This window comes from Coregonus lavaretus (genome assembly GCF_964263955.1).
Source record: "Coregonus lavaretus genome assembly, chromosome: 30".
In the NCBI taxonomy this organism is placed as follows: Eukaryota; Metazoa; Chordata; class Actinopteri; order Salmoniformes; family Salmonidae; genus Coregonus; species Coregonus lavaretus.
Window position 1 is genome coordinate 37,665,835 of NC_140017.1, and position 26,947 is coordinate 37,692,781.

At 45.9% G+C, this 26,947-nt stretch overlaps 1 protein-coding gene across 1 annotated transcript in view; it reads right to left on the reverse strand.

Moving 5' to 3' along the window:
• Positions 1-3,365: 3,365 nt before the first annotated feature.
• The window catches only part of LOC311106096 (ubiquitin carboxyl-terminal hydrolase 32-like), a 108,842-nt gene continuing 85,260 nt past the window's right edge, over positions 3,366-26,947 (reverse strand). The window contains exons 22-34 of the mRNA XM_084148404.1: positions 26,373-26,546; positions 21,165-21,339; positions 20,630-20,781; positions 20,322-20,433; positions 19,328-19,554; positions 16,955-17,139; positions 14,140-14,226; positions 13,654-13,774; positions 13,231-13,422; positions 8,867-9,104; positions 7,908-8,419; positions 6,080-6,172; positions 3,366-5,932 (exon numbers count right to left, since the gene is read on the reverse strand). Coding sequence (XP_084004530.1) covers positions 5,759-5,932; positions 6,080-6,172; positions 7,908-8,419; positions 8,867-9,104; positions 13,231-13,422; positions 13,654-13,774; positions 14,140-14,226; positions 16,955-17,139; positions 19,328-19,554; positions 20,322-20,433; positions 20,630-20,781; positions 21,165-21,339; positions 26,373-26,546 — 2,442 coding nt within the window. The 3' untranslated portion in view covers positions 3,366-5,758. The remainder of the gene's footprint in view (positions 5,933-6,079; positions 6,173-7,907; positions 8,420-8,866; positions 9,105-13,230; positions 13,423-13,653; positions 13,775-14,139; positions 14,227-16,954; positions 17,140-19,327; positions 19,555-20,321; positions 20,434-20,629; positions 20,782-21,164; positions 21,340-26,372; positions 26,547-26,947) is intronic.

Sequence of the window (26,947 nt, forward strand, 5' to 3'; positions counted from 1 at the left end):
GCAAGTCAGTTAAGAACTAATTCTTATTTACAATGACGGCCTACACCGGCCAAACCCGGGCCGACGCTGGGCCAATTGTGCGCCGCCCTGTGGGACTCCCAATCACGGCCGGTTGTGATACAGCCTGGAATCGAACCAGGGGGGGTCTGTAGTGACGCCTCAAGCACTGAGATGCAGTGCCTTAGACCGCTGCGCCACTCGGGAGCCCCATTACTTTCACCAACCACTTCAGCTCTGTGATTACTTCAAAGAATGTAATTAGGAAGGATGCATTTACCAAGTATTTGAACAAGGCCAACATCTCCTCTGACAGTCCGCTGAACTATTAACCCCATCTAATAATGCAGTCACTAGTTACCACAGCCACAAACTCATAATTATGGCTAAAGGCCTAATTACAACCCTAACCCTTAAAATCAGATGTTAAACCTAAACCTGACCTTAGCCACACTGCTAACCTTATGCCTAAACCCTAACCTTAAATTAAGACCAAAAAGCACATTTTTGTTTTCATGAATTTAGAATTTGTAGCTGTGGTTACTAGCGACAACCGCCCCAATCAAGTTCTATGTTTCTCAGAGCACTAAAACGTGAGCCTTTGATTGGCCAGTACATTCTGTGAAGCACGTCTCTGCCAACTCCACATGGAAACACATCATGACATCAGAAAGAGATACTGTTCATGCGGCTTGGCTAAAGTCATGAACATATCTAGCTTCACGTGCACTACTATAAAGTCTTCCTGCTGTCGTTAAAAGACGTCATAACGCCTGTCAGTGTAGCAATGTGGGTAATCACGTGTTATGTCATTCTTATGACAGTGCTATGAAGACCATATGACAGCGCACTTTGAGTAGTGTTTTACCACAGATTATTTTATCTAGCAGCTGATGGAAATGGTAAAAACATAGGATTGTTCAATAGAGCGGCGAGGACACCATGCAGATGGGCAGGCTGCATCCGAAATGACACCGTATTCCCAGAAAGTATTCACACCCCTTGACTTTTTCCACATTTTGTTGTGTTACAGCCCAAATTTAAAAAGGATAAAAACGTATGTTTGTTTGTCACTGGACTACACACAATACCCCATAATGTCAAAGTGGAATTATGATTTTAGAAATTAATTAAAAATGAAAAGCTGAAATGTCTTGAGTCAGTAAGTATTCAACCCCTTTGTTATGGCAAGCCTAAATAAGTTCAGGAGTAAAACTGTGCTTAACAAGTCACATAATAAGTTGCATGGACTCACTGTGTGCAATAATAGTGTTTAACATGATTTTTGAATGACTACCTCATCTCTGTACCCCACACATACAATTACAGTGGGGAAAAAAAGTATTTAGTCAGCCATCAATTGTGCAAGTTCTCCCACTTAAAAAGATGAGAGAGGCCTGTAATTTTCATCATAGGTACACGTCAACTATGACAGACTAAATGAGGAAAAAAAATCCAGAAAATCACATTTTAGGATTTTTAATGAATTTATTTGCAAATTATGGTGGAAAATAAGTATTTGGTCAATAACAAAAGTTTCTCAATACTTTGTTATATACCCTTTGTTGGCAATGACACAGGTCAAACGTTTTCTGTAAGTCTTCACAAGGTTTTCACACACTGTTGCTGGTATTTTGGCCCATTCCTCCATGCAGATCTCCTCTAGAGCAGTGATGTTTTGGGGCTGTCGCTGGGCAACACAGACTTTCAACTCCCTCCAAAGATTTTCTATGGGGTTGAGATCTGGAGACTGGCTAGACCACTCCAGGACCTTGAAATGCTTCTTACGAAGCCACTCCTTCGTTGCCTGGGCGGAGTGTTTGGGATCATTGTCATGCTGAAAGACCCAGCCACGTTTCATCTTCAATGCCCTTGCTGATGGAAGGAGGTTTTCACTCAAAATCTCACGATACATGGCCCCATTCATTCTTTCCTTTACACGGATCAGTCGTCCTGGTCCCTTTGCAGAAAAACAGCCCACAAAGCATGATGTTTCCACCCCCATGCTTCACAGTAGGTATGGTGTTCTTTGGATGCAAGTCAGCATTCTTTGTCCTCCAAACACGACGAGTTGAGTTTTTACCAAAAAGTTATATTTTGGTTTCATCTGACCATATGACATTCTCCCAATCCTCTTCTGGATCATCCAAATGCACTCTAGCAAACTTCAGACGGGCCTGGACATGCACTGGCTTAAGCAGGGGGACACGTCTGTCACTGCAGGATTTGAGTCCCTGGCGGCGTAGTGTGTTACTGATGGTAGGCTTTGTTACTTTGGTCCCAGCTCTCTGCAGGTCATTCACTAGGTCCCCCCGTGTGGTTCTGGGATTTTTGCTCACCGTTCTTGTGATCATTTTGACCCCACGGCGTGAGATCTTGCGTGGAGCCACAGATCGAGGGAGATTATCAGTGGTCTTGTATGTCTTCCATTTCCCAATAATTGCTCCCACAGTTGATTTCTTCAAACCAAGCTGCTTACCTATTGCAGATTCAGTCTTCCCAGCCTGGTGCAGGTCTACAATTTTGTTTCTGGTGTCCTTTGACAGCTCTTTGGTCTTGGCCATAGTGGAGTTTGGAGTGTGACTGTTTGAGGTTGTGGACAGGTGTCTTTTATACTGATAACAAGTTCAAACAGGTGCCATTAATACAGGTAACGAGTGGAGGACAGAGGAGCCTCTTAAAGAAGAAGTTACAGGTCTGTGAGAGCCAGAAATCTTGCTTGTTTGTAGGTGACCAAATACTTATTTTCCACCATAATTTGCAAATAAATTCATTAAAAATCCTACAATGTGATTTTCTGGATTTTTTTTCTCAATTTGCCTGTCATAGTTGACGTGTACCTATGATGAAAATTACAGGCCTCTCTCATCTTTTTAAGTGGGAGAACTTGCACAATTGGTTGCTGACTAAATATTTTTTTTCTCCACTGTATATGTAAGTTCCTTCAGTCAAGCAGTGAATTTCAAACAGATTAAACTACAAAGACCAGGGAGGTTTTCTAATGCCTCGAAGAAGGGCACCCATTGGTAGCGGACGCTGAATATCCCTTTGAGCATTGTGAAGTTATTAATTACACTTTAGATGGTGTATCAATACACGCAGTCACTACAAAGCTACAGGCGTCCTTCCTAACTCAGTTGCCGGAGAGGAAGGAAACCGCTCAGGGATCTCACCATGAGGCCATTGGTGACTTTAAAACAGAGTTTAATGGCTGTGATAGGAAAAAACTGAAGATGGATCTACAACATTATAGTTCCTCCACAATGCTAACACAAATGACAGAGTGAAAAGGAAGTCTGTACAGAATAGAAATATTCCAAAACATGCATCCTGTTTGCAATAAGGCATTAAACTAAAACTGCAAAAAATGTGGCTAAGAAATAAACTTTATTTCCTGAATACAAAGCGTTATGTTTGGGGCAAATCCAACACAACACATCACTGAGTACCACTCTTCATATTTTCAAGCATGGTGGAGGCTGCATCATGTTATGGGTATGCTTGTCATTGGCAATGACTAGGGAGTTTTTTAGGATAAAAAAAAAATGGAACAGAGCTAATAAGCACAGGCAAAATCCTAGAGGAAAACATGGTTCAGTCTGCTTTCCAACAGACTCTGGGAGACAAATTCACCTTTCAGCAGGATAATATCCTAAAACACAAATACACTGGAGTTGCTTACCAAGAAGACATGGAATGTTCCTGAGTGGCCTGGTTACTGTTTTGACTTAAAATCGGCTTGAAAATCTATGGCAAGACTTGAAAATCGCTGTCTAACATTGATCAACAACCATCTTGACAGAGCTTGAAGAATTTAAAAAAGAATAATGCAAATACTGTACAATCCAGGTTAGCAGAGCTCTTAAGAGCAGGGGTGTCGAACTCATTCCACGGAGGGCCGAATGTCTGTGTGTTTTTGGTTTTTCCTTTCAATTAAGACCTGGACAACCAGGTGAGGGGAGTTCTTTACTAATTAGTGATGTTAATTCATCAATCAAGTACAAGGGAGGAAAACCCACAAACACTCGGCCCTCCGTGGAATGAGTTTGACACGTCTTAGAGACTTACCCGGAAAGACTCACAGCTGTAACCGCTGCCAAAGGTGATTCTAACATGTATTGATTGACTCAGGGGTGTGAATACTTATGTAAATGAGATATTTCTGTATTTTCATTTTCAATACATTTGCAAACATTTCTTTAAAAAATATGTTTTCACTTTGTCATTACGGGGTATTGTGTGTAGATGAGTGATGGAAAATAAGGCTGTAACACAACAACATGTGGAATAAGTCAAGGGGTGTGAATACTTTCTGAAGGCGCTGTACAGTAGTGCACTATTTCTCACCAGAGCCCAGTGGGCCCAGGTCAAAAGCAGTGCACTAGGGAATAGGGTACCATTTGGGACATAACTATTAATTGACATTATCAGAGTGGCTCTTTACAACGTCCTGTAGACAAACAGTAGAGTTGAGAACAACCCTTAAATTAACAAAATGTGCACTAAAAAATTGCAATGATAAAAATACAATCTCTATAAAATAAGTATTTGGAGAAAGAGAAAACAATAAAAATATTTATTTCTATATATATCTCTTTTAAAACATCCTCTATGGCACCCGTCCAGAACATAACCAAGACTTAAACTCAAGCTTGTGAGTTAAAATGACTACAATGAACGTCCCTAAATTCATTCAATGTGGTGGGTACATTAATCAGCAATTGCACATTTTTGTTTTGGCCGTTGCTTGGCAACTCGATATTGTGGAATCTTTCTTCATAATGGGTGATTATTTAATTTGTTTGTGTGTGTGTGTGCGTGCGCGTGTGTGTGTGTGTGTCTGTGTGTGTGTGTGTGTGTCTGTGTCTGTGTGTGTGTGTCTGTGTCTGTGTGTGTCTGTGTGTGTGCGTGCGTGTGTGTGCGTGTGTGTGTCTGTGTGTGTGTGCGTGTGTGTGTGTATGTGTGTGTCTGTGTGTGTGTGTCTGTGTGTGTGCGTGTGCGTGTGCGTGCGTGCGTGCGTGCGTGTGTGTGCGGACATCAAAAGAGGAAGTGTGTGAGATTTTAATACTGTCACAAATATTTTACCGTTCCAATTGGCCAATGAAATGCAGTGAGGTAGCATTATGAGTTGTTCTTTAAAATGACAGTATCACTACCGAAGGAAAACAATAATACAGTATAATCTCTACATTACCGTTACTGCATACTGAGTTATTGAGCGAGACATTCTGTAGATGTGTGGACATAAAGTATTTTGATGGCTGCAGGGGAGGAAAAACAGGGACCAACAGGGAAGCAACATCAGCTTTATGTGCTGACAATCTAACAGGGAAGCAACATCAGCTTTATGTGCTGACAATCTAACAGGGAAGCAACATCAGCTTTATGTGCTGACAATCTAACAGGGAAGCAACATCAGCTTTATGTGCTGACAAACTAACACACACAGGGGAGAGTGTGGGTTTCCTCAGGCTCAATGTGCACCAGTTTAGTGCTTTAAAAATGGGGCTTGAATGTTGTTCTCTTCGCAAAACAACAAGGGGGGTACCTACCGTCATCCGAAAAAAATGACAACCGGTCCGGCATTCAAGTGGTTCAGTTAGTGATGACTCGGCCAAAAGACACAATTCTGTGCTTCCTGGCGCCCAGAGACTGGATGAAGAAGCGCCGTGTCCATTCCTTTCCATATGTGGCTGTCCAGAGTTACAAGCGTTGAGGGTTGAGCCGGTAGGTAGGTGGGTGGAAGACGGTGTGATCCTGATCACTGGAGGACACAGTACTTCTTGTAGTCAGACTCAAAGTCCTCGTCCATGCTAGTGGTGTCGGCCATCTTCTTGCCGTCAGTCTTTGGCAGGAACTGAGAGTAGTCCACGCCCTGCTGCTCATAGAACAGGATGTAGGCCGAGTCCGTGTCTATCTCCTCTGAGTGCACTTCCTAGGGAGGATACGGCAAACAAGTACACACTTTACAAGAGATGACTAGTTTTGTCTTTAAAATGACTAACTGGTTTGCTAGGTTAATTGACTATTAGTAGAGGATGTGTGTGTGTGTGTGTGTGTGTGTGTGTGTGTGTGTCCTTACCTTACAGCTGCTGTCATTGTAACAGTACCATTTGCTGTTGGGGTTTTTGGCATAGGTCACATAGTGTCCTCCTCCCATGATACCTGAATGGCACTGTGGAGACAGAGAGAGAGAGAGGACCTCCTGTTACCTCCCATGATACCTGAATGGCACTGTGGAGACAGAGAGAGAGAGAGGACCTCCTGTTACCTCCCATGATACCTGAATGGCACTGTGGAGACAGAGAGAGAGAGAGGACCTCCTGTTACCTCCCATGATACCTGAATGGCACTGTGGAGACAGAGAGAGAGAGAGGACCTCCTGTTACCTCCCATGATACCTGAATGGTACTGTGGAGACAGAGAGAGAGAGAGGACCTCCTGTTACCTCCCATGATACCTGAATGGCACTGTGGAGACAGAGAGAGAGAGAGGACCTCCTGTTACCTCCCATGATACCTGAATGGTACTGTGGAGACAGAGAGAGAGGACCTCCTGTTAACTCCCATGATACCTGAATGGCACTGTGGAGACAGAGAGAGAGGACCTCCTGTTACCTCCCATGATACCTGAATGGCACTGTGGAGACAGAGAGAGAGGACCTCCTGTTACCTCCCATGATACCTGAATGGCACTGTGGAGACAGAGAGAGAGGACCTCCTGTTACCTCCCATGATACCTGAATGGCACTGTGGAGACAGAGAGAGAGGACCTACTGTTACCTCCCATGATACCTGAATGGCACTGTGGAGACAGAGAGAGAGAGAGGACCTCCTGTTACCTCCCATGATACCTGAATGGCACTGTGGAGACAGAGAGAGAGGACCTCCTGTTACCTCCCATGATACCTGAATGGCACTGTGGAGACAGAGAGAGAGAGAGAGGACCTCCTATTACCTCCCATGATACCTGAATGGCACTGTGGAGACAGAGAGAGAGAGAGGACCTCCTGTTACCTCCCATGATACCTGAATGGCACTGTGGAGACAGAGAGAGAGAGAGGACCTCCTATTACCTCCCATGATACCTGAATGGCACTGTGGAGACAGAGAGAGAGAGAGGACCTCCTGTTACCTCCCATGATACCTGAATGGCACTGTGGAGACAGAGAGAGAGGACCTCCTGTTACCTGCCATGATACCTGAATGGCACTGTGGAGACAGAGAGAGAGGACCTACTGTTACCTCCCATGATACCTGAATGGCACTGTGGAGACAGAGAGAGAGGACCTCCTGTTACCTCCCATGATACCTGAATGGCACTGTGGAGACAGAGAGAGAGGACCTCCTGTTACCTCCCATGATACCTGAATGGCACTGTGGAGACAGAGAGAGAGAGAGGACCTCCTGTTACCTCCCATGATACCTGAATGGCACTGTGGAGACAGCGAGAGAGAGAGGACCTACTGTTACCTCCCATGATACCTGAATGGCACTGTGGAGACAGAGCGAGAGAGAGGACCTCCTGTTACCTCCCATGATACCTGAATGGCACTGTGGAGACAGAGAGAGAGGACCTCCTGTTACCTCCCATGATACCTGAATGGCACTGTGGAGACAGAGAGAGAGGACCTCCTGTTACCTCCCACGATACCTGAATGGCACTGTGGAGACAGAGAGAGAGAGAGGACCTCCTGTTACCTCCCATGATACCTGAATGGTACTGTGGAGACAGAGAGAGAGGACCTCCTATTACTAACACAACATGGGCCCTGGTCAAAAGTAGTGCACTATATAGGGAATAGGGTGCCATTTGTGGCAGAGGCTTTCTAATCCCGAAGTATCTAACTATATTAAACTAAATCAAACTTCCTGAGGTATAGGTTAGGAGGCAGTTTTGGAAGCACTCACTGAAATTGCATATAAGTTGTAGATGTTCTCCAGGCTGTTGTCGCTTTGGTGCAGCAGGGTGGTGGCGCTACTCCCTAGGTCCACGCTGGGCTCCGTACTGGCCTCCGTGCTCAGTACCCCGTTGCTATGGCCACCGCTGTCCCCATTCATCAAGATGACATTACTGAGACTGCTGGACGCGTCTGTGGTGGACATCTCTGGCTCGCTCCCCACCCCGACCTCTCCAAAACCTCCACCCACCACCCCCACGAGCCCAACCTCCGTGTCCGCCTGCGGTGCTCCCTCCCTGGGCTCTGTGTCAGGGCCGCTGCCCCCCTCCCTGGTACTACCCTCCAGGTTCTCCTTGCTGTTGGAGAGGCGGTGTCGGCTGGCCAGCTGTGGGAGCCTGAGGCGGGTCTGTCTGCGGCCCGTGCCCCCTGGACCACCTCCTCCTGTCTTGGGGCTGCTGCAGGGGCTGCTGGTACGGCTGATGGAAGAGGGAGGGGCTGACTTCCTGCCTGACGCTGGAGAGGCTGCGGAGACAGACAAAAAGAGAGGGAGGGGCTCAGTAAAACAGCTTGACCTCATCCTTCCTGTGTATATGGGCTATGCTGTGTATTGTGTTGTACACTATGAAAAGAAAGAAATACATGCTTGTTCTGGTTTCGGGTGTTTTATTACCGCTCTCTGAATGACTGGTTTGTTTAACAACAGGAAACTACTGCAGATGATGACTGGGCTATCATCAAGCTAATCAGGGACTTGGAACCAACAGTCACTTGAATGACCAAAAAGCAGCAAGATTCCATAGAGACAGGAATGAAACGTAACCAGGAATGGAGACATGAGTGAGAGAGGCCGTGTCCCAAACTGCACCCTATTCCCTATATAGTGCACTACTTTTGACCAGGGTCCACAGGGACGATGCACTATAAAGGGAATAAGGTGCCATTTGGGATGCACAAAGGATGACATCAGACCTTTGAGGATGTTGAGGAACCCAGCAGGCGCGGAGATGGAGGAGACCGTTTCTCCTCCTCCTATCCTCAGTAGCTCCTCCCCCTCGCTGCGGCTCTGCAGACTGTGTAGCCTGTTAAGCCCCGCCTCCCGGGGAGCCAGGTAAACACTAGGGTCAAAACTCTCTCTGGGAAACTTGACGATCTTCTGAGACTTGATCCAGCGGCCGTTCACAAACTGGAACCTCTTCAGGTGTACTATCTGCAATGAAGAACAACATGAACTAATGAAACACTGATGTAGATACGTTTACATCACAGGTGCCTAGTGGTTAGAGAGGTGAGCCAGCAACCGGAGGGTTGCCAGTTCGAAGCCCGAGTCCAACGGGAAAAATCTGTTGGGAAGTGAGTTAGCAACCGGAAGGTTGCTGATATCAAATCCTAAATGCCATTGCCTGCCGTTGTGCCCTTGAGCAAGGCACTTAACCCCCCCACAACTTAACCCCCCCCCGCACCTCTCCAACACCTCTATATGTACAGTGGGGAAAAAAAGTATTTAGTCAGCCACCAATTGTGCAAGTTCTCCCACTTAAAAAGATGAGAGGCCTGTAATTTTCATCATAGGTACACGTCAACTATGACAGACAAAATGAGAAAAAAAAAATCCAGAAAATCACATTGTAGGATTTTTAATGAATTTATTTGCAAATTATGGTGGAAAATAATTTTTTGTCAATAACAAAAGTTTCTCAATACTTTGTTATATACCCTTTTTTGGCAATGACACAGGTCAAACGTTTTCTGTAAGTCTTCACAAGGTTTTCACACACTGTTGCTGGTATTTTGGCCCATTCCTCCATGCAGATCTCCTCTAGAGCAGTGATGTTTTGGGGCTGTCGCTGGGCAACACAGACTTTCAACTCCCTCCAAAGATTTTCTATGGGGTTGAGATCTGGAGACTGGCTAGGCCACTCCAGGACCTTGAAATGCTTCTTACGAAGCCACTCCTTCGTTGCCCGGGCGGTGTGTTTGGGATCATTGTCATGCTGAAAGACCCAGCCACGTTTCATCTTCAATGCCCTTGCTGATGGAAGGAGGTTTTCACTCAAAATCTCACGATACATGGCCCCATTCATTCTTTCCTTTACACGGATCAGTCGTCCTGGTCCCTTTGCAGAAAAACAGCCCCAAAGCATGATGTTTCCACCCCCATGCTTCACAGTAGGTATGGTGTTCTTTGGATGCAACTCAGCATTCTTTGTCCTCCAAACACGACGAGTTGAGGTTTTACCAAAAAGTTATATTTTGGTTTCATCTGACCATATGACATTCTCCCAATCCTCTTCTGGATCATCCAAATGCACTCTAGCAAACTTCAGACGGGCCTGGACATGTACTGGCTTAAGCAGGGGGACACGTCTGGCACTGCAGGATTTGAGTCCCTGGCGGCGTAGTGTGTTACTGATGGTAGGCTTTGTTACTTTGGTCCCAGCTCTCTGCAGGTCATTCACTAGGTCCCCCCGTGTGGTTCTGGGATTTTTGCTCACCGTTCTTGTGATCATTTTGACCCCACAGGGTGAGATCTTGCGTGGAGCCCCAGATCGAGAGAGATTATCAGTGGTCTTGTATGTCTTCCATTTCCTAATAATTGCTCCCACAGTTGATTTCTTCAAACCAAGCTGCTTACCTATTGCAGATTCAGTCTTCCCAGCCTGGTGCAGGTCTACAATTTTGTTTCTGGTGTCCTTTGACACCTCTTTGGTCTTGGCCATAGTGGAGTTTGGAGTGTGACTGTTTGAGGTTGTGGACAGGTGTCTTTTATACTGATAACAAGTTCAAACAGGTGCCATTAATACAGGTAACGAGTGGAGGACAGAGGAGCCTCTTAAAGAAGAAGTTACAGGTCTGTGAGAGCCAGAAATCTTGCTTGTTTGTAGGTGACCAAATACTTATTTTCCACCATAATTTGCAAATAAATTCATTAAAACTCCTACAATGTGATTTTCTGGATTTTTTTCCCTCAATTTGTCTGTCATAGTTGACGTGTACCTATGATGAAAATTACAGGCCTCTCATCTTTTTAAGTGGGAGAACTTGCACAATTGGTGGCTGACTAAATACTTTTTCCCCCCACTGTATGTACTGTAGTGATGGTGATACTATGTACTGTAGTGATGGTAGGTACTATGTACTGTAGTGATGGTAGGTACTATGTACTGTAGTGATGGTGATACTATGTACTGTAGTGATGGTGGGTACTATGTACTGTAGTGATGGTGATACTATGTACTGTAGTGATGGTGGGTACTATGTACTGTAGTGATGGTGATACTATGTACTGTAGTGATGGTGATACTATGTACTGTAGTGATGGTGATACTATGTACTGTAGTGATGGTGGGTACTATGTACTGTAGTGATGGTGGGTACTAGTCTTAATAGTGTACAGTGCCTGTCTGTGTCAGTGTTTTGACCAGTATGGGTGGTAGCATCATAACATCTAACTACAGCATCTGGTAGCATCATAACATCTAACTACAGTCTCTGGTAGCATCATAACATCTAACTACAGTATCTGGTAGCATCATAACATTTAGCTACAGTATCTGGTAGCATCATAACATCTAACTACAGTATCTGGTAGCATCATATAACATTAACTACAGTATCTGGTAGCATCATAACATCTAACTACAGTAGACAGTATCTGGTAGCATCATAACATCTAACTACAGTATCTGGTAGCATCATAACATCTAACTACAGTAGACAGTATCTGGTAGCATCATAACATCTAACTACAGTAGACAGTATCTGGTAGCATCATAACATTAACTACAGTATCTGGTAGCATCATAACATGAACTACAGTCTCTGGTAGCATCATTATCTAACTACAGTATCTGGTAGCATCATAACATTTAGCTACAGTCTCTGGTAGCATCATAACATCTAACTACAGTATCTGGTAGCATCATAACATTAACTACAGTATCTGGTAGCATCATAACATCTAACTACAGTAGACAGTATCTGGTAGCATCATAACATCTAACTACAGTAGACAGTATCTGGTAGCATCATAACATCTAACTACAGTATCTGGTAGCATCATAACATTAACTACAGTATCTGGTAGCATCATAACATTAACTACAGTCTCTGGTAGCATCATATTATCTAACTACAGTATCTGGTAGCATCATAACATTTAGCTACAGTATCTGGTAGCATCATAACATCTAACTACAGTATCTGGTAGCATCATAACATTAACTACAGTATCTGGTAGCATCATAACATCTAACTACAGTAGACAGTATCTGGTAGCATCATAACATCTAACTACAGTATCTGGTAGCATCATAACATTAACTACAGTATCTGGTAGCATCATAACATTAACTACAGTCTCTGGTAGCATCATATTATCTAACTACAGTATCTGGTAGCATCATAACATTTAGCTACAGTATCTGGTAGCATCATAACATCTAACTACAGTCTCTGGTAGCATCATAACATTAACTACAGTATCTGGTAGCATCATAACATCTAACTACAGTATATGGTAGCATCATAACATCTAACTACAGTATCTGGTAGCATCATAACATTAACTACAGTATCTGGTAGCATCATAACATCTAACTACAGTATATGGTAGCATCATAACATCTAACTACAGTATCTGGTAGCATCATAACATTAACTACAGTATCTGGTAGCATCATAACATCTAACTACAGTATATGGTAGCATCATAACATCTAACTACAGTATCTGGTAGCATCATAACATTAACTACAGTATCTGGTAGCATCATAACATCTAACTACAGTAGACAGTATCTGGTAGTATCATAACATCTAACTACAGTAGACAGTATCTGGTAGCATCATAACATCTAACTACAGTATCTGGTAGCATCATAACATTAACTACAGTATCTGGTAGCATCATAACATTAACTACAGTCTCTGGTAGCATCATATTATCTAACTACAGTATCTGGTAGCATCATAACATTTAGCTACAGTATCTGGTAGCATCATAACATCTAACTACAGTATCTGGTAGCATCATAACATTAACTACAGTATCTGGTAGCATCATAACATTAACTACAGTCTCTGGTAGCATCATATTATCTAACTACAGTATCTGGTAGCATCATAACATTTAGCTACAGTATCTGGTAGCATCATAACATCTAACTACAGTATCTGGTAGCATCCTAACATTAACTACAGTCTCTGGTAGCATCATAACATTAACTACAGTAGCTGGTAGCATCATAACATCTAACTACAGTAGCCAGTGTGTGTGTCAGTGTGTGTGTCAGTGTGTGTGTTTGTCAGTGTGTGTGTGTGTGTCAGTGTTCTGACCAGTATAGGAGGCAGCCTCCACAGGTCCAGTTTCTTGGTGGCCAGGCGGTGGGTCTTGCACTTGGAGCAGTAGTAGAGCTCATCCTCTCCCAGCTCCTCCTCGCTGGTGAAGGCCTTCAGACAGCTGTCCAGACTGATGGGTTCAGCCTGGGCCCTGCGACTCTGCTGCACACTGCAGTGCTCCTCCACTATCTAGAGAGAGAGAGAGAGAGAGAGAGAGACAGGGAGAAGGGGGTTAGACAGGACAGAAACAGACAAGACAGTGACACTGCTCCACACTACATTGCTCCTCTGAGATCAGGGACAGAGCCAGGGTATGTGATCTGATACGGGTAAAGCTCTCTGGTGCCATCATGTGTCCTTATGCTCTCCAGTACCTGGATGTGTGGACGTCATATTTTCCTGTAGGATCTGATGACTCACCCTCTCCTGTGAGGTCTGGTAGCGAAGGTGTAAGGCTGTCGGGTCCCAGTCCACAGCTATGTAGGCGTTTTCTACCGAGGCCCTGTCCTCCGTGCAGTCCACCGCACAGCCTCGACAGAACCTGAACACACACATATACGAGCAAAACCTGAACCCACAGTAACACACACACACACACACACACGAGCAGAAGCACAGAGACGGTACAAACACACACACACACACACCCAAACATGCCGTTTCCCCCAAACATGCCGTTTCCCCCAAATATGCCGTTTCCCCCAAATATGCAGTTTCAGCCAAATTAGATGTTTTATTTGATTTATTTTATTTAACCTTTATTTAACCAGGTAAGCCAGTTGAGAACAAGTTCTCATTTCCAACTGCGACCTGGCCAAGATAAAGCAAAGCAGTACAGATACAGTAATAGAAGTGAAGTGTGTGTTTTGATGATGATGATGATGATGATGATGGAGGAGACCTCACCTGTACCAGGGACACCAGGCACATGAGTTCCCATCCTTCCCTACCACTCTCAGTGTGAAGGGGTACTGGTAGCCCATACTGTCATCACTGTAGTAGGGGCATAATACACACAACATTATTACTGGGGCGGCAGGTGGCTTAGTGGGTTAAGAGCGTTGGGCCAGTAACCGAAAGGTCGCTGGTTCTAATCCCCGAGCCGACTAGGTGAAAAATCTGTCGATGTGCCCTTGAGCAAGGCACTTAACCCTACTTGCTCCTGTAAGTCGCTCTGGATAAGAGCGTCTGCTAAATTACTAAAATGTAAATGTAAATGTAAATTATTAACAACCTACAATCAAGATAACCTTCACATCAAGGGAAGACTTGCCGACCAGTCCTGTGTGTGGTACCGACCAGTCCTGTGTGTGTGGTACCGACCAGTCCTGTGTGTGGTACTGACCAGTCCTGTGTGTGTGGTACCGACCAGTCCTGTGTGTGTGTGTGTGTGGTACCGACCAGTCCTGTGTGTGTGTGTGTGTGTGTGGTACCGACCAGTCCTGTGTGTGTGGTACCGACCAGTCCTGTGTGTGGTACCGACCAGTCCTGTGTGTGGTACCGACCAGTCCTGTGTGTGTGTGGTACCGACCAGTCCTGTGTGTGTGGTACCGACCAGTCCTGTGTGTGGTACTGACCAGTCCTGTGTGTGGTACCGACCAGTCCTGTGTGTGGTACCGACCAGTCCTGTGTGTGGTACTGACCAGTCCTGTGTGTGTGGTACTGACCAGTCCTGTGTGTGTGGTACCGACCAGTCCTGTGTGTGGTACCGACCAGTCCTGTGTGTGTGGTACCGACCAGTCCTGTGTGTGGTACCGACCAGTCCTGTGTGTGTGGTACCGACCAGTCCTGTGTGTGTGTGTGTGTGTGGTACCGACCAGTCCTGTGTGTGGTACCGACCAGTCCTGTGTGTGGTACCGACCAGTCCTGTGTGTGTGGTACCGACCAGTCCTGTGTGTGTGTGTGTGTGTGGTACCGACCAGTCCTGTGTGTGTGTGTGGTACCGACCAGTCCTGTGTGTGTGGTACCGACCAGTCCTGTGTGTGTGTGTGTGTGTGGTACCGACCAGTCCTGTGTGTGGTACCGACCAGTCCTGTGTGTGTGGTACCGACCAGTCCTGTGTGTGTGGTACCGACCAGTCCTGTGTGTGTGGTACCGACCAGTCCTGTGTGTGGTACCGACCAGTCCTTTGTGTGTGTGTGCGTGTGGTACCGACCAGTCCTGTGTGTGGTACCGACCAGTCCTGTGTGTGGTACCGACCAGTCCTGTGTGTGTGGTACCGACCAGTCCTGTGTGTGTGTGTGTGTGTGGTACCGACCAGTCCTGTGTGTGGTACCGACCAGTCCTGTGTGTGGTACCGACCAGTCCTGTGTGTGTGGTACCGACCAGTCCTGTGTGTGTGGTACCGACCATTCCTGTGTGTGGTACCGACCAGTCCTGTGTGTGGTACCGACCAGTCCTGTGTGTGTGGTACCGACCAGTCCTGTGTGTGTGGTACCGACCAGTCCTGTGTGTGTGGTACCGACCAGTCCTGTGTGTGGTACCGACCAGTCCTGTGTGTGGTACCGACCAGTCCTGTGTGTGTGGTACCGACCAGTCCTGTGTGTGTGGTACCGACCAGTCCTGTGTGTGGTACTGACCAGTCCTGTGTGTGTGGTACCGACCAGTCCTGTGTGTGTGGTACCGACCAGTCCTGTGTGTGTGTGTGTGTGTGGTACCGACCAGTCCTGTGTGTGGTACTGACCAGTCCTGTGTGTGTGGTACTGACCAGTCCTGTGTGTGTGGTACCGACCAGTCCTGTGTGTGTGGTACCGACCAGTCCTGTGTGTGTGTGTGTGTGTGGTACCGACCAGACCAGTCCTGTGTGTGGTACCGACCAGTCCTGTGTGTGTGGTACCGACCAGTCCTGTGTGTGTGTGTGTGTGTGTGGTACCGACCAGACCAGTCCTGTGTGTGGTACCAGTCCTGTGTGTGGTACCGACCAGTCCTGTGTGTGGTACTGACCAGTCCTGTGTGTGTGGTACCGACCAGTCCTGTGTGTGTGGTACCGACCAGTCCTGTGTGTGTGGTACCGACCAGCCCTGTGTGTGGTACCGACCAGTCCTATGTGTGTGGTACCGACCAGTCCTGTGTGTGGTACCGACCAGTCCTGTGTGTGGTACTGACCAGTCCTGTGTGTGTGGTACCGACCAGTCCTGTGTGTGTGGTACCGACCAGTCCTGTGTGTGTGTGTGTGTGTGGTACCGACCAGACCAGTCCTGTGTGTGGTACCGACCAGTCCTGTGTGTGTGGTACCGACCAGTCCTGTGTGTGTGTGTGTGTGTGGTACCGACCAGACCAGTCCTGTGTGTGGTACCAGTCCTGTGTGTGGTACCGACCAGTCCTGTGTGTGGTACTGACCAGTCCTGTGTGTGTGGTACCGACCAGTCCTGTGTGTGTGGTACCGACCAGTCCTGTGTGTGTGGTACCGACCAGCCCTGTGTGTGGTACCGACCAGTCCTATGTGTGTGGTACCGACCAGTCCTGTGTGTGGTACCGACCAGTCCTGTGTGTGGTACCGACCAGTCCTGTGTGTGGTACTGACCAGTCCTGTGTGTGGTACCGACCAGTCCTGTGTGTGGTACCGACCAGTCCTGTGTGTGGTACCGACCAGTCCTGTGTGTGGTACTGACCAGTCCTGTGTGTGGTACCGACCAGTCCTGTGTGTGGTACCGACCAGTCCTGTGTGTGGTACCGACCAGTCCTGTGTGTGGTACTGACCAGTCCTGTGTGTGGTACTGACCAGTCCTGTGCATGGTTGCTGGCCTCCTGCGGGGGCAGAGGGCTGGCCAGACGTGCCACCTGTATCCAGACAGCATCATACAGGTCCTTGTTACTGGTGTGGACCGTACAGGGAACGATCAGAGGCATCCCGAACAGACTGGCACGGTTCTTCTGACTGGACAGGAAATACAACTCCGTCCGCATCTACAGGAGGACACACAGGAATGAAAACAGTCAGAATTATGAAACTCGATGCCCAAACATGAGGAAGGGGGACAAGATACCTCTAAAAGTATTCACCACTTAAAAGTCAAGTTTACCCAGCACCTCATGCCCAAGTTGCTAAATGTATTTCCTCATTGCTAATATACTCCTTACTAGGACCTCTTAATTACACTCCTACTACTATATATCCCGTGTAGTTCAGTTGGTAGAGCATGGCGTTTGCAACGGCAGGGTTGTGGGTTCGATTCCCACGGGGGGGGGGCAGTATGAAAAATGTATGCACTCACTAACTGTAAGTCGCTCTGGATAAGAGCGTCTGCTAAATTACTATTTTTTTTACATCTCACTAGATTAGAGTCCTGCCAACTTGGATAGTGCCTGGCGTCCATAATAGCAGTAAACGCCTTCGCTTTTGGACACAACATCAGGAGTCTGTATTGGTTGGCCGTTAAGTGAAATGTGTCCCTCGCTATAAAATAAACGTCTGAATCCAACTTTTGCCCGAACCGCACCATATTCCTGCTGTGTAGACAGTGGTAGATTTCGTGGTAGGAAGTCTCACAGGATGCGTATGGTCTAATGGCAGCCCGCCGTCCAACTCAACAGGAATATGGTGCGGTTCGGGACAAAAGTTGGATTCAGACGTTTATTTTATAGCGAGGGACACATTTCACTTTACGTCTGGTAAGTAGAGTCCCTAGAGATTATACCTTGTGCATTTGTTGAAAGGAAAGGTTTTTCTCGTGTAGCCTGCTACATTGTGGTAGGGTTATTTCCCATCACCATCCACCAGCACGATGCACCACTCAGGGAGTCCAACCAACAGACTCCTGATGTTGTGTCCCAAAGCTACACACCAAACACAATATATATGTATCCAGCTTGCTTTTTTTGCGTGGTGTCGGGCCAAGGCCGGAGAGCTAGCTAGTCATTCTTTCCTGCAAAATATCATTGATGGGGTTGTCATTGTCATAGTTTATGAATACAATGGCATATTCAGACGTAGCCTTTTATTGCATGGGTTATTTTAATTGTACCCATAGTGCGCAGATTAAGCACGTTAGCTAGGTCAATTATTAACTAACTAACGTTAGCAAGCTACTGTCTTGTAGCTAATGAACCTAGGATTGTTGCAAGACGATCATTTATGTGTTAGTTACTCGCAAATAACCGCTACATCTCGTGGTAGTGGATTGCTTCTAGTGAGTTTTCATCGTGTGCCTCCCTGGCGATGGAATTCATGGTTGGTTGTTATTATCACCAATGACAGGGGGGTTGAGTAGGGGGCACCGTTCAGAACGTAGTTAGCAGACCGGAAAGAAACCAGGCACTAGCTACACCTCTTAATGAAAGGGAGTCATACAACCACAGAGTGAAGGGGGTGATGGTTTTGCTATTGATAGCCTACCTTCTCACTCGGATACTATTAGTCACATATCTCGCTAATAACTAGAACTGCAACAGCTGTAGAATATAGCGACGTTTCCTGTTTAATACAAGCGTGGGACCGGTGGAACTACAGTATTGTGTCAGACGTCAACGTGACTGACTTGCTGTGTCTGTTTGCCATGTAACATGTCACGATGGGGTGTGTTGCACGATTCTTAGGTGACGAACAATGCACAGCCCAACAAATAATAGCCAGTATTGTTGTCAAGTAGATGGCAGGTGCAATAGTCCTCCAGTAACCGGAGTAAACTGAAATGTAATCTATATTGAATGGTGATGATGAATATTAGTCTATTTCTAAATTATTCCACTCAAAGTGGAAGAAATACGTTTTTTTATGGAATGACCAATATTCTGTGGGGGGGAGAAAAAAAAAAAAACGTTTAAAAGAGTCACTGACACTGAACATAGGATTTATTTGTTGTTTTACTCTTGACAGACAGTACAGGGTTTATCAAAAATGGTATTTGCTACTAACAGGGTCCTTCCTGTAGGTTATTGGCTTTATGTGACAGTCTTTAGGAAATAGCCTATAGTCCCCTGTATCCCAGTTGGTAGAGCATGGCGCTTGCAACGCCAGGGTTGTGGGTTCGATTCCCACGGGGGGCCAGTATGAAAAATGTATGCACTCACTAACTGTAAGTCGCTCTGGATAAGAGCGTCTGCTAAATGACTCAAATGTAAATGTATATATATATATATATTCTGTGGTACCCACCATCTTCCTGTGCATGGCAATGATGTACCCGATAAAGGGGCTGTCCTGGACGGGGGACACGTGTCCGTTGGGCACCCCCACCCTTCCATTGACCAGGCCTCTCTCTGTGGTCTGTCCGCATGGCACCACGGCGCTGGGCATGCCGTTGGGGATCAGACCAGGCTTGCCGGCAGGATGCCCTTTAGCTGCCACAGCCACCCCAATAGCCATGGGCACAGGGGTGATGTCTGGAGAGGTGTCAGAGAGAGAACTAGTGTTACAGATGGACATGTCAGAGAACCTTCTGGAAACAGTGAGTTGGTAATTTCATGTGACTGTGAGGAGTATGGTAGGGTTAAGTTCATAAGGAGAGGTACAGTCAAAAAGCTTCTCTACCAGTTATAATGAATGCCTTTTTCAATGTGTTTCTGTGTGTAAGGCAGGTGGCAGCTCTGGTCACTTCAGCCACAACAGGGTCCAACGATTCCCACCATGTTACATTCTGCCAACCTCTAGAACCACCATGTTACATTATGCCAACCTCTAGAACCACCATGTTACATTCTGCCAACCTCTAGAACCACCATGTTACATTCTGCCAACCTCTAGAACCACCATGTTACATTCTGCCAACCTCTAGAACCACCATGTTACATTCTGCCAACCTCTAGAACCACCATGTTACATTCTGCCAACCTCTAGAACCACCATGTTACATTCTGCCAACCTCTAGAACCACCATGTTACATTCTGCCAACCTCTAGAACCACCATGTTACATTCTGCCAACCTCTAGAACCACCATGTTACATTCTGCCAACCTCTAGAACCACCATGTTACATTCTGCCAACCTCTAGAACCACCATGTTACATTCTGCCAACCTCTAGAACCACCATGTTACATTCTGCCAACCTCTAGAACCACCATGTTACATTCTGCCAACCTCTAGAAGCACCATGTTCCATTCTGCCAACCTCTAGAAGCAGCATGGGTGAAAGTGTAGGAGGTTCTCACCTGTCTGTGTTGGTGAGCTGAGGGAGGTGGGGGAGCCTGGCACAGGGATCTCAAACGCACACAGGAAGCCATTCACAGACAGACGCACCTTCTGGTTATCCTGAGGGAAGTTCTACCGTACACAAGAACACACAATTAATTACTACTCTCTGTATTGCACTTGTGTGTGTGTGTTTGTGCGCATCAGTGTGTGTGCATCAGTGTGTGTGTGTGTGTGCATCAGTGTGTGTGCATCAGTGTGTGTGTGTGTGTGTGTGCATCAGTGTGTGCATCATTTACATTTACATTTTTAGCATCAGTGTGTGTACCTTGATGTTGGAGGTGTGGACCTCTGCCAGTAGTATCTGGTCAGGCTTCAGCCTACACAGTTCACCCAGCTGTTTCTTCAGACCGGTGTACTTGTCATCCATGTTGAGCCTCAGGCCGAATCGTACAGGGGTAGAACCATCCAGCATAATGACTGACAGACAGACAGACAGACAGACAGACAGACAGACGATGCAGTCAATTCAGGAAGTGAATAGAAATGTGTATATTTCCATTGACCATTATTGTCCATGAGGATATGCTTTGCTGCTTTTGAAGTCTCGGGAGAATGGCCATTGGCTGCCGCCTCCCCTCTATTGAGGACCCACACCATTCCAGGGTAAGGAAGCGTGCAGGAAAAATAATTGCTGATCCCTCCCACCTGTTATTACAAAAACTCTCCTCTGGCAAACAGTTCAGGTCAATTACGACCAAAACCAACTCACCAACCGGCAATCTGGTCCACAGAGATCAAACCCTCCCACCCCTTTCCAGGAACCTGCCCCCCTCATCAGGGCATTTAGTCCCAGTCCTCACCAGTGATCTCCAGGTGCATGGAGCTGTCCATGGGGAGGGGTAAAGACAGGAAGTTGAAGGGGTCGAAGCGGGCGCTGATGTGGCCACACGTCTTACACTTGACCTGCGACTTGAGCTGGCCGTGGAACAGATCCACCACGATGGAACGGTTCCTCCGCAAGTGGTTCTCCCATGCCTGATGAGGAACACACACAGAAACACAGAGGGACGTAAAACACACAGAAACATAGAGGGACGTAAAACACACAGAAACATAGAGGGACGTAAAACACACAGAAACACAGAGGGACGTAAAACACACAGAAACACAGAGGGACGTAAAACACACAGAAACACAGAGGGACGTAAAACACACAGAAACACAGAGGGATGTAAAACACACAGAAACACAGAGGGACGTAAAACACACAGAAACATAGAGGGACGTAAAACACACAGAAACATAGAGGGACGTAAAACACACAGAAACATAGAGGGACGTAAAACACACAGAAACACAGAAGGACGTAAAACACACAGAAACATAGAGGGACGTAAAACACACAGAAACACAGAGGGACGTAAAACACACAGAAACACAGAGGGACGTAAAACACACAGAAACACAGAGGGACGTAAAACACACAGAAACATAGAGGGACGTAAAACACACAGAAACACAGAGGGACGTAAAACACACAGAAACACAGAGGGACGTAAAACACACAGAAACATAGAGGGACGTAAAACACACAGAAACACAGAGGGACGTAAAACACACAGAAACATAGAGGGACGTAAAACACACAGAAACACAGAGGGACGTAAAACACACAGAAACATAGAGGGACGTAAAACACACAGAAACACAGAGGGACGTAAAACACACAGAAACATAGAGGGACGTAAAACACACAGAAACACAGAGGGACGTAAAACACACAGAAACATAGAGGGACGTAAAACACACATAAACACAGAGGGACGTAAAACACACAGAAACATAGAGGGACGTAAAACACACAGAAACACAGAGGGATGTAAAACACACAGAAACACAGAGGGACGTAAAACACACAGAAACACAGAGGGACGTAAAACACACAGAAACATAGAGGGACGTAAAACACACAGAAACATAGAGGGATGTAAAACACACAGAAACATAGAGGGACGTAAAACACACAGAAACACAGAAGGACGTAAAACACACAGAAACATAGAGGGACGTAAAACACACAGAAACATAGAGGGACGTAAAACACACAGAAACACAGAAGGACGTAAAACACACAGAAACATAGAGGGACGTAAAACACACAGAAACACAGAAGGACGTAAAACACACAGAAACATAGAGGGACGTAAAACACACAGAAACACAGAGGGACGTAAAACACACAGAAACACAGAGGGACGTAAAACACACAGAAACACAGAGGGACGTAAAACACACAGAAACACAGAGGGACGTAAAACACACAGAAACATAGAGGGACGTAAAACACACAGAAACATAGAGGGACGTAAAACACACAGAAACATAGAGGGACGTAAAACACACAGAAACATAGAGGGACGTAAAACACACAGAAACAGAGGGACGTAAAACACACAGAAACATAGAGGGACGTAAAACACACAGAAACACAGAGGGACGTAAAACACACAGAAACACAGAGGGACGTAAAACACACAGAAACACAGAGGGACGTAAAACACACAGAAACACAGAGGGACGTAAAACACACAGAAACATAGAGGGACGTAAAACACACAGAAACACAGAGGGACGTGAAACATAGAGGGACGTAAAACACACAGAAACACAGAGGGACGTAAAACACACAGAAACACAGAGGGACGTAAAACACACAGAAACACAGAGGGACGTAAAACACACAGAAACACAGAGGGACGTAAAACACACAGAAACACAGAGGGACGTAAAACACACAGAAACATAGAGGGACGTAAAACACACAGAAACATAGAGGGACGTAAAACACACAGAAACACAGAGGGACGTAAAACACACAGAAACATAGAGGGACGTAAAACACACAGAAACATAGAGGGACGTAAAACACACAGAAACATAGAGGGACGTAAAACACACAGAAACACAGAGGGATGTAAAACACACAGAAACACAGAGGGACGTAAAACACACAGAAACACAGAGGGACGTAAAACACACAGAAACATAGAGGGACGTAAAACACACAGAAACATAGAGGGATGTAAAACACACAGAAACATAGAGGGACGTAAAACACACAGAAACACAGAAGGACGTAAAACACACAGAAACATAGAGGGACGTAAAACACACAGAAACACAGAGGGACGTAAAACACACAGAAACACAGAGGGACGTAAAACACACAGAAACATAGAGGGACGTAAAACACACAGAAACACAGAGGGACGTAAAACACACAGAAACATAGAGGGACGTAAAACACACAGAAACAGAGGGACGTAAAACACACAGAAACACAGAGGGACGAAAAACACACAGAAACATAGAGGGACGTAAAACACACAGAAACATAGAGGGACGTAAAACACACAGAAACATAGAGGGACGTAAAACACACAGAAACATAGAGGGACGTAAAACACACAGAAACAGAGGGACGTAAAACACACAGAAACATAGAGGGACGTAAAACACACAGAAACACAGAGGGACGTAAAACACACAGAAACACAGAGGGACGTAAAACACACAGAAACACAGAGGGACGTAAAACACACAGAAACACAGAGGGACGTAAAACACACAGAAACATAGAGGGACGTAAAACACACAGAAACACAGAGGGACGTGAAACATAGAGGGACGTAAAACACACAGAAACACAGAGGGACGTAAAACACACAGAAACACAGAGGGACGTAAAACACACAGAAACACAGAGGGACGTAAAACACACAGAAACACAGAGGGACGTAAAACACACAGAAACACAGAGGGACGTAAAACACACAGAAACATAGAGGGACGTAAAACACACAGAAACATAGAGGGACGTAAAACACACAGAAACACAGAGGGACGTAAAACACACAGAAACATAGAGGGACGTAAAACACACAGAAACATAGAGGGACGTAAAACACACAGAAACATAGAGGGACGTAAAACACACAGAAACACAGAGGGATGTAAAACACACAGAAACACAGAGGGACGTAAAACACACAGAAACACAGAGGGACGTAAAACACACAGAAACATAGAGGGACGTAAAACACACAGAAACATAGAGGGATGTAAAACACACAGAAACATAGAGGGACGTAAAACACACAGAAACACAGAAGGACGTAAAACACACAGAAACATAGAGGGACGTAAAACACACAGAAACACAGAGGGACGTAAAACACACAGAAACACAGAGGGACGTAAAACACACAGAAACATAGAGGGACGTAAAACACACAGAAACACAGAGGGACGTAAAACACACAGAAACATAGAGGGACGTAAAACACACAGAAACATAGAGGGACGTAAAACACACAGAAACACAGAGGGACGAAAAACACACAGAAACATAGAGGGACGTAAAACACACAGAAACATAGAGGGACGTAAAACACACAGAAACATAGAGGGACGTAAAACACACAGAAACACAGAGGGATGTAAAACACACAGAAACACAGAGGGACGTAAAACACACAGAAACACAGAGGGACGTAAAACACACAGAAACATAGAGGGACGTAAAACACACAGAAACATAGAGGGATGTAAAACACACAGAAACATAGAGGGACGTAAAACACACAGAAACACAGAAGGACGTAAAACACACAGAAACATAGAGGGACGTAAAACACACAGAAACACAGAGGGACGTAAAACACACAGAAACACAGAGGGACGTAAAACACACAGAAACATAGAGGGACGTAAAACACACAGAAACACAGAGGGACGTAAAACACACAGAAACATAGAGGGACGTAAAACACACAGAAACATAGAGGGACGTAAAACACACAGAAACACAGAGGGACGAAAAACACACAGAAACATAGAGGGACGTAAAACACACAGAAACACAGAGGGACGTAAAACACACAGAAACATAGAGGGACGTAAAACACACAGAAACATAGAGGGACGTAAAACACACAGAAACACAGAGGGACGTAAAACACACAGAAACATAGAGGGACGAAAAACACACACAGCACGAATCCTGCTAATCCCTCCTAGGATCACACACACACACGCTCACTTTTATCCTCATTATGCCCATTACCTGTACACCAATACACACCCACTACAGGTTATCCACTCCTTAAGAAGTGCTTAGTGGATGGATCAACTTTTATTGACTCTCTCCTCTCCCCTGGTCTCTAGTGACCTAAGCTGGACTGTCCTCTCTCCTCTCCCCTGGTCTCTAAGTCACCTAAGCTGGACTGTCCTCTCTCCTCTCCCCTGGTCTCTAAGTCACCGAAGATGGACTGTCCTCTCTCCTCTCCCCTGGTCTCTAAGTCACCTAAGATGGACTGTCCTCTCTCCTCTCCCCTGGTCTCTAAGTCACCTAAGCTGGACTGTCCTCTCTCCTCTCCCCTGGTCTCTAAGTCACCTAAGATGGACTGTCCTCTCTCCTGGTCTCTAGTGACCTAAGATGGACTGTCCTCTCTCCTCTCCCCTGGTCTCTAAGTCACCTAAGATGGACTGTCCTCTCTCCTCTCCCCTGGTCTCTAGTGACCTAAGATGGACTGTCCTCTCTCCTCTCCCCTGGTCTCTAGTGACCTAAGATGGACTGTCCTCTCTCCTCTCCCCTGGTCTCTAAGTCACCTAAGATGGACTGTCCTCTCTCCTCTCCCCTGGTCTCTAAGTCACCTAAGATGGACTGTCCTCTCTCCTCTCCCCTGGTCTCTAAGTCACATAAGATGGACTGTCCTCTCTCCTCTCCCCTGGTCTCCAAGTCACCTAAGATCAGGAATTGGCAACTGGGGGCCCTCTGATCAATTTCCCCCAAAACATTTTTTGGGGAACTCTCTCAGGGAAAATAAAGATTGATTGGTTGGTTGTACGTGTTGGTTGATTGGCTGTGTGTGTAGATGTGTGTGTGTATTTGAGTGTTTATGCCTGTGTGTGTGTGTGTGTGTGTGTGTGTGTGTGTGTGTGTGCGTGTGTGTGTGTGTATGTGTGTGTGCACGTGTGTTTGATTGGCTTATTGATTTAACTCTGACCTCTGACGCGACCTCCCAGTCGGGTCGTCCGTTGCTGTCCTTCAGCTCTACATAGGGTTTCTCATGCACCCTGTTCAGGTCCTCATGGAGCCCGTCCAATAGGAACGCCAGGAGCTCCTGACTGTCCTGCTGCTGGAAGCCGTTGAACCGCGGGGCGTACTTCGCTATAGTCCACTACAGGGGGCGGTAGTGAGAACCAAATATTAGTCAAGACAAGTAGACCAATTCTGATATTTTGACAATTCACATCAGATCTTTTCACATCAGATCTTTTTCAGAGCTGATCAGATAGGTCAAAAGACAAAATGAGTGAAAAAAAATATCAGAATTGGGCTGCCTGTGTAAACGCAGCCATACGGAGAAATTAAGACCATAGTATAAGCCATCGTCCACTACAGGGGGGAGAATGGAAACCCCAAGTTATTAAGGTGACAGTTTCACGGACATCTACTTTCTACTTTACTACCGTCCACTACAGGAGGATGAGCAGTGTCTTTAGTACATGGAGTAGCCAGCTAAGGGACCTCCCATTTATCATTATTTTTGCAGAATTAGCTCTATTTTGGTGGCCTCTG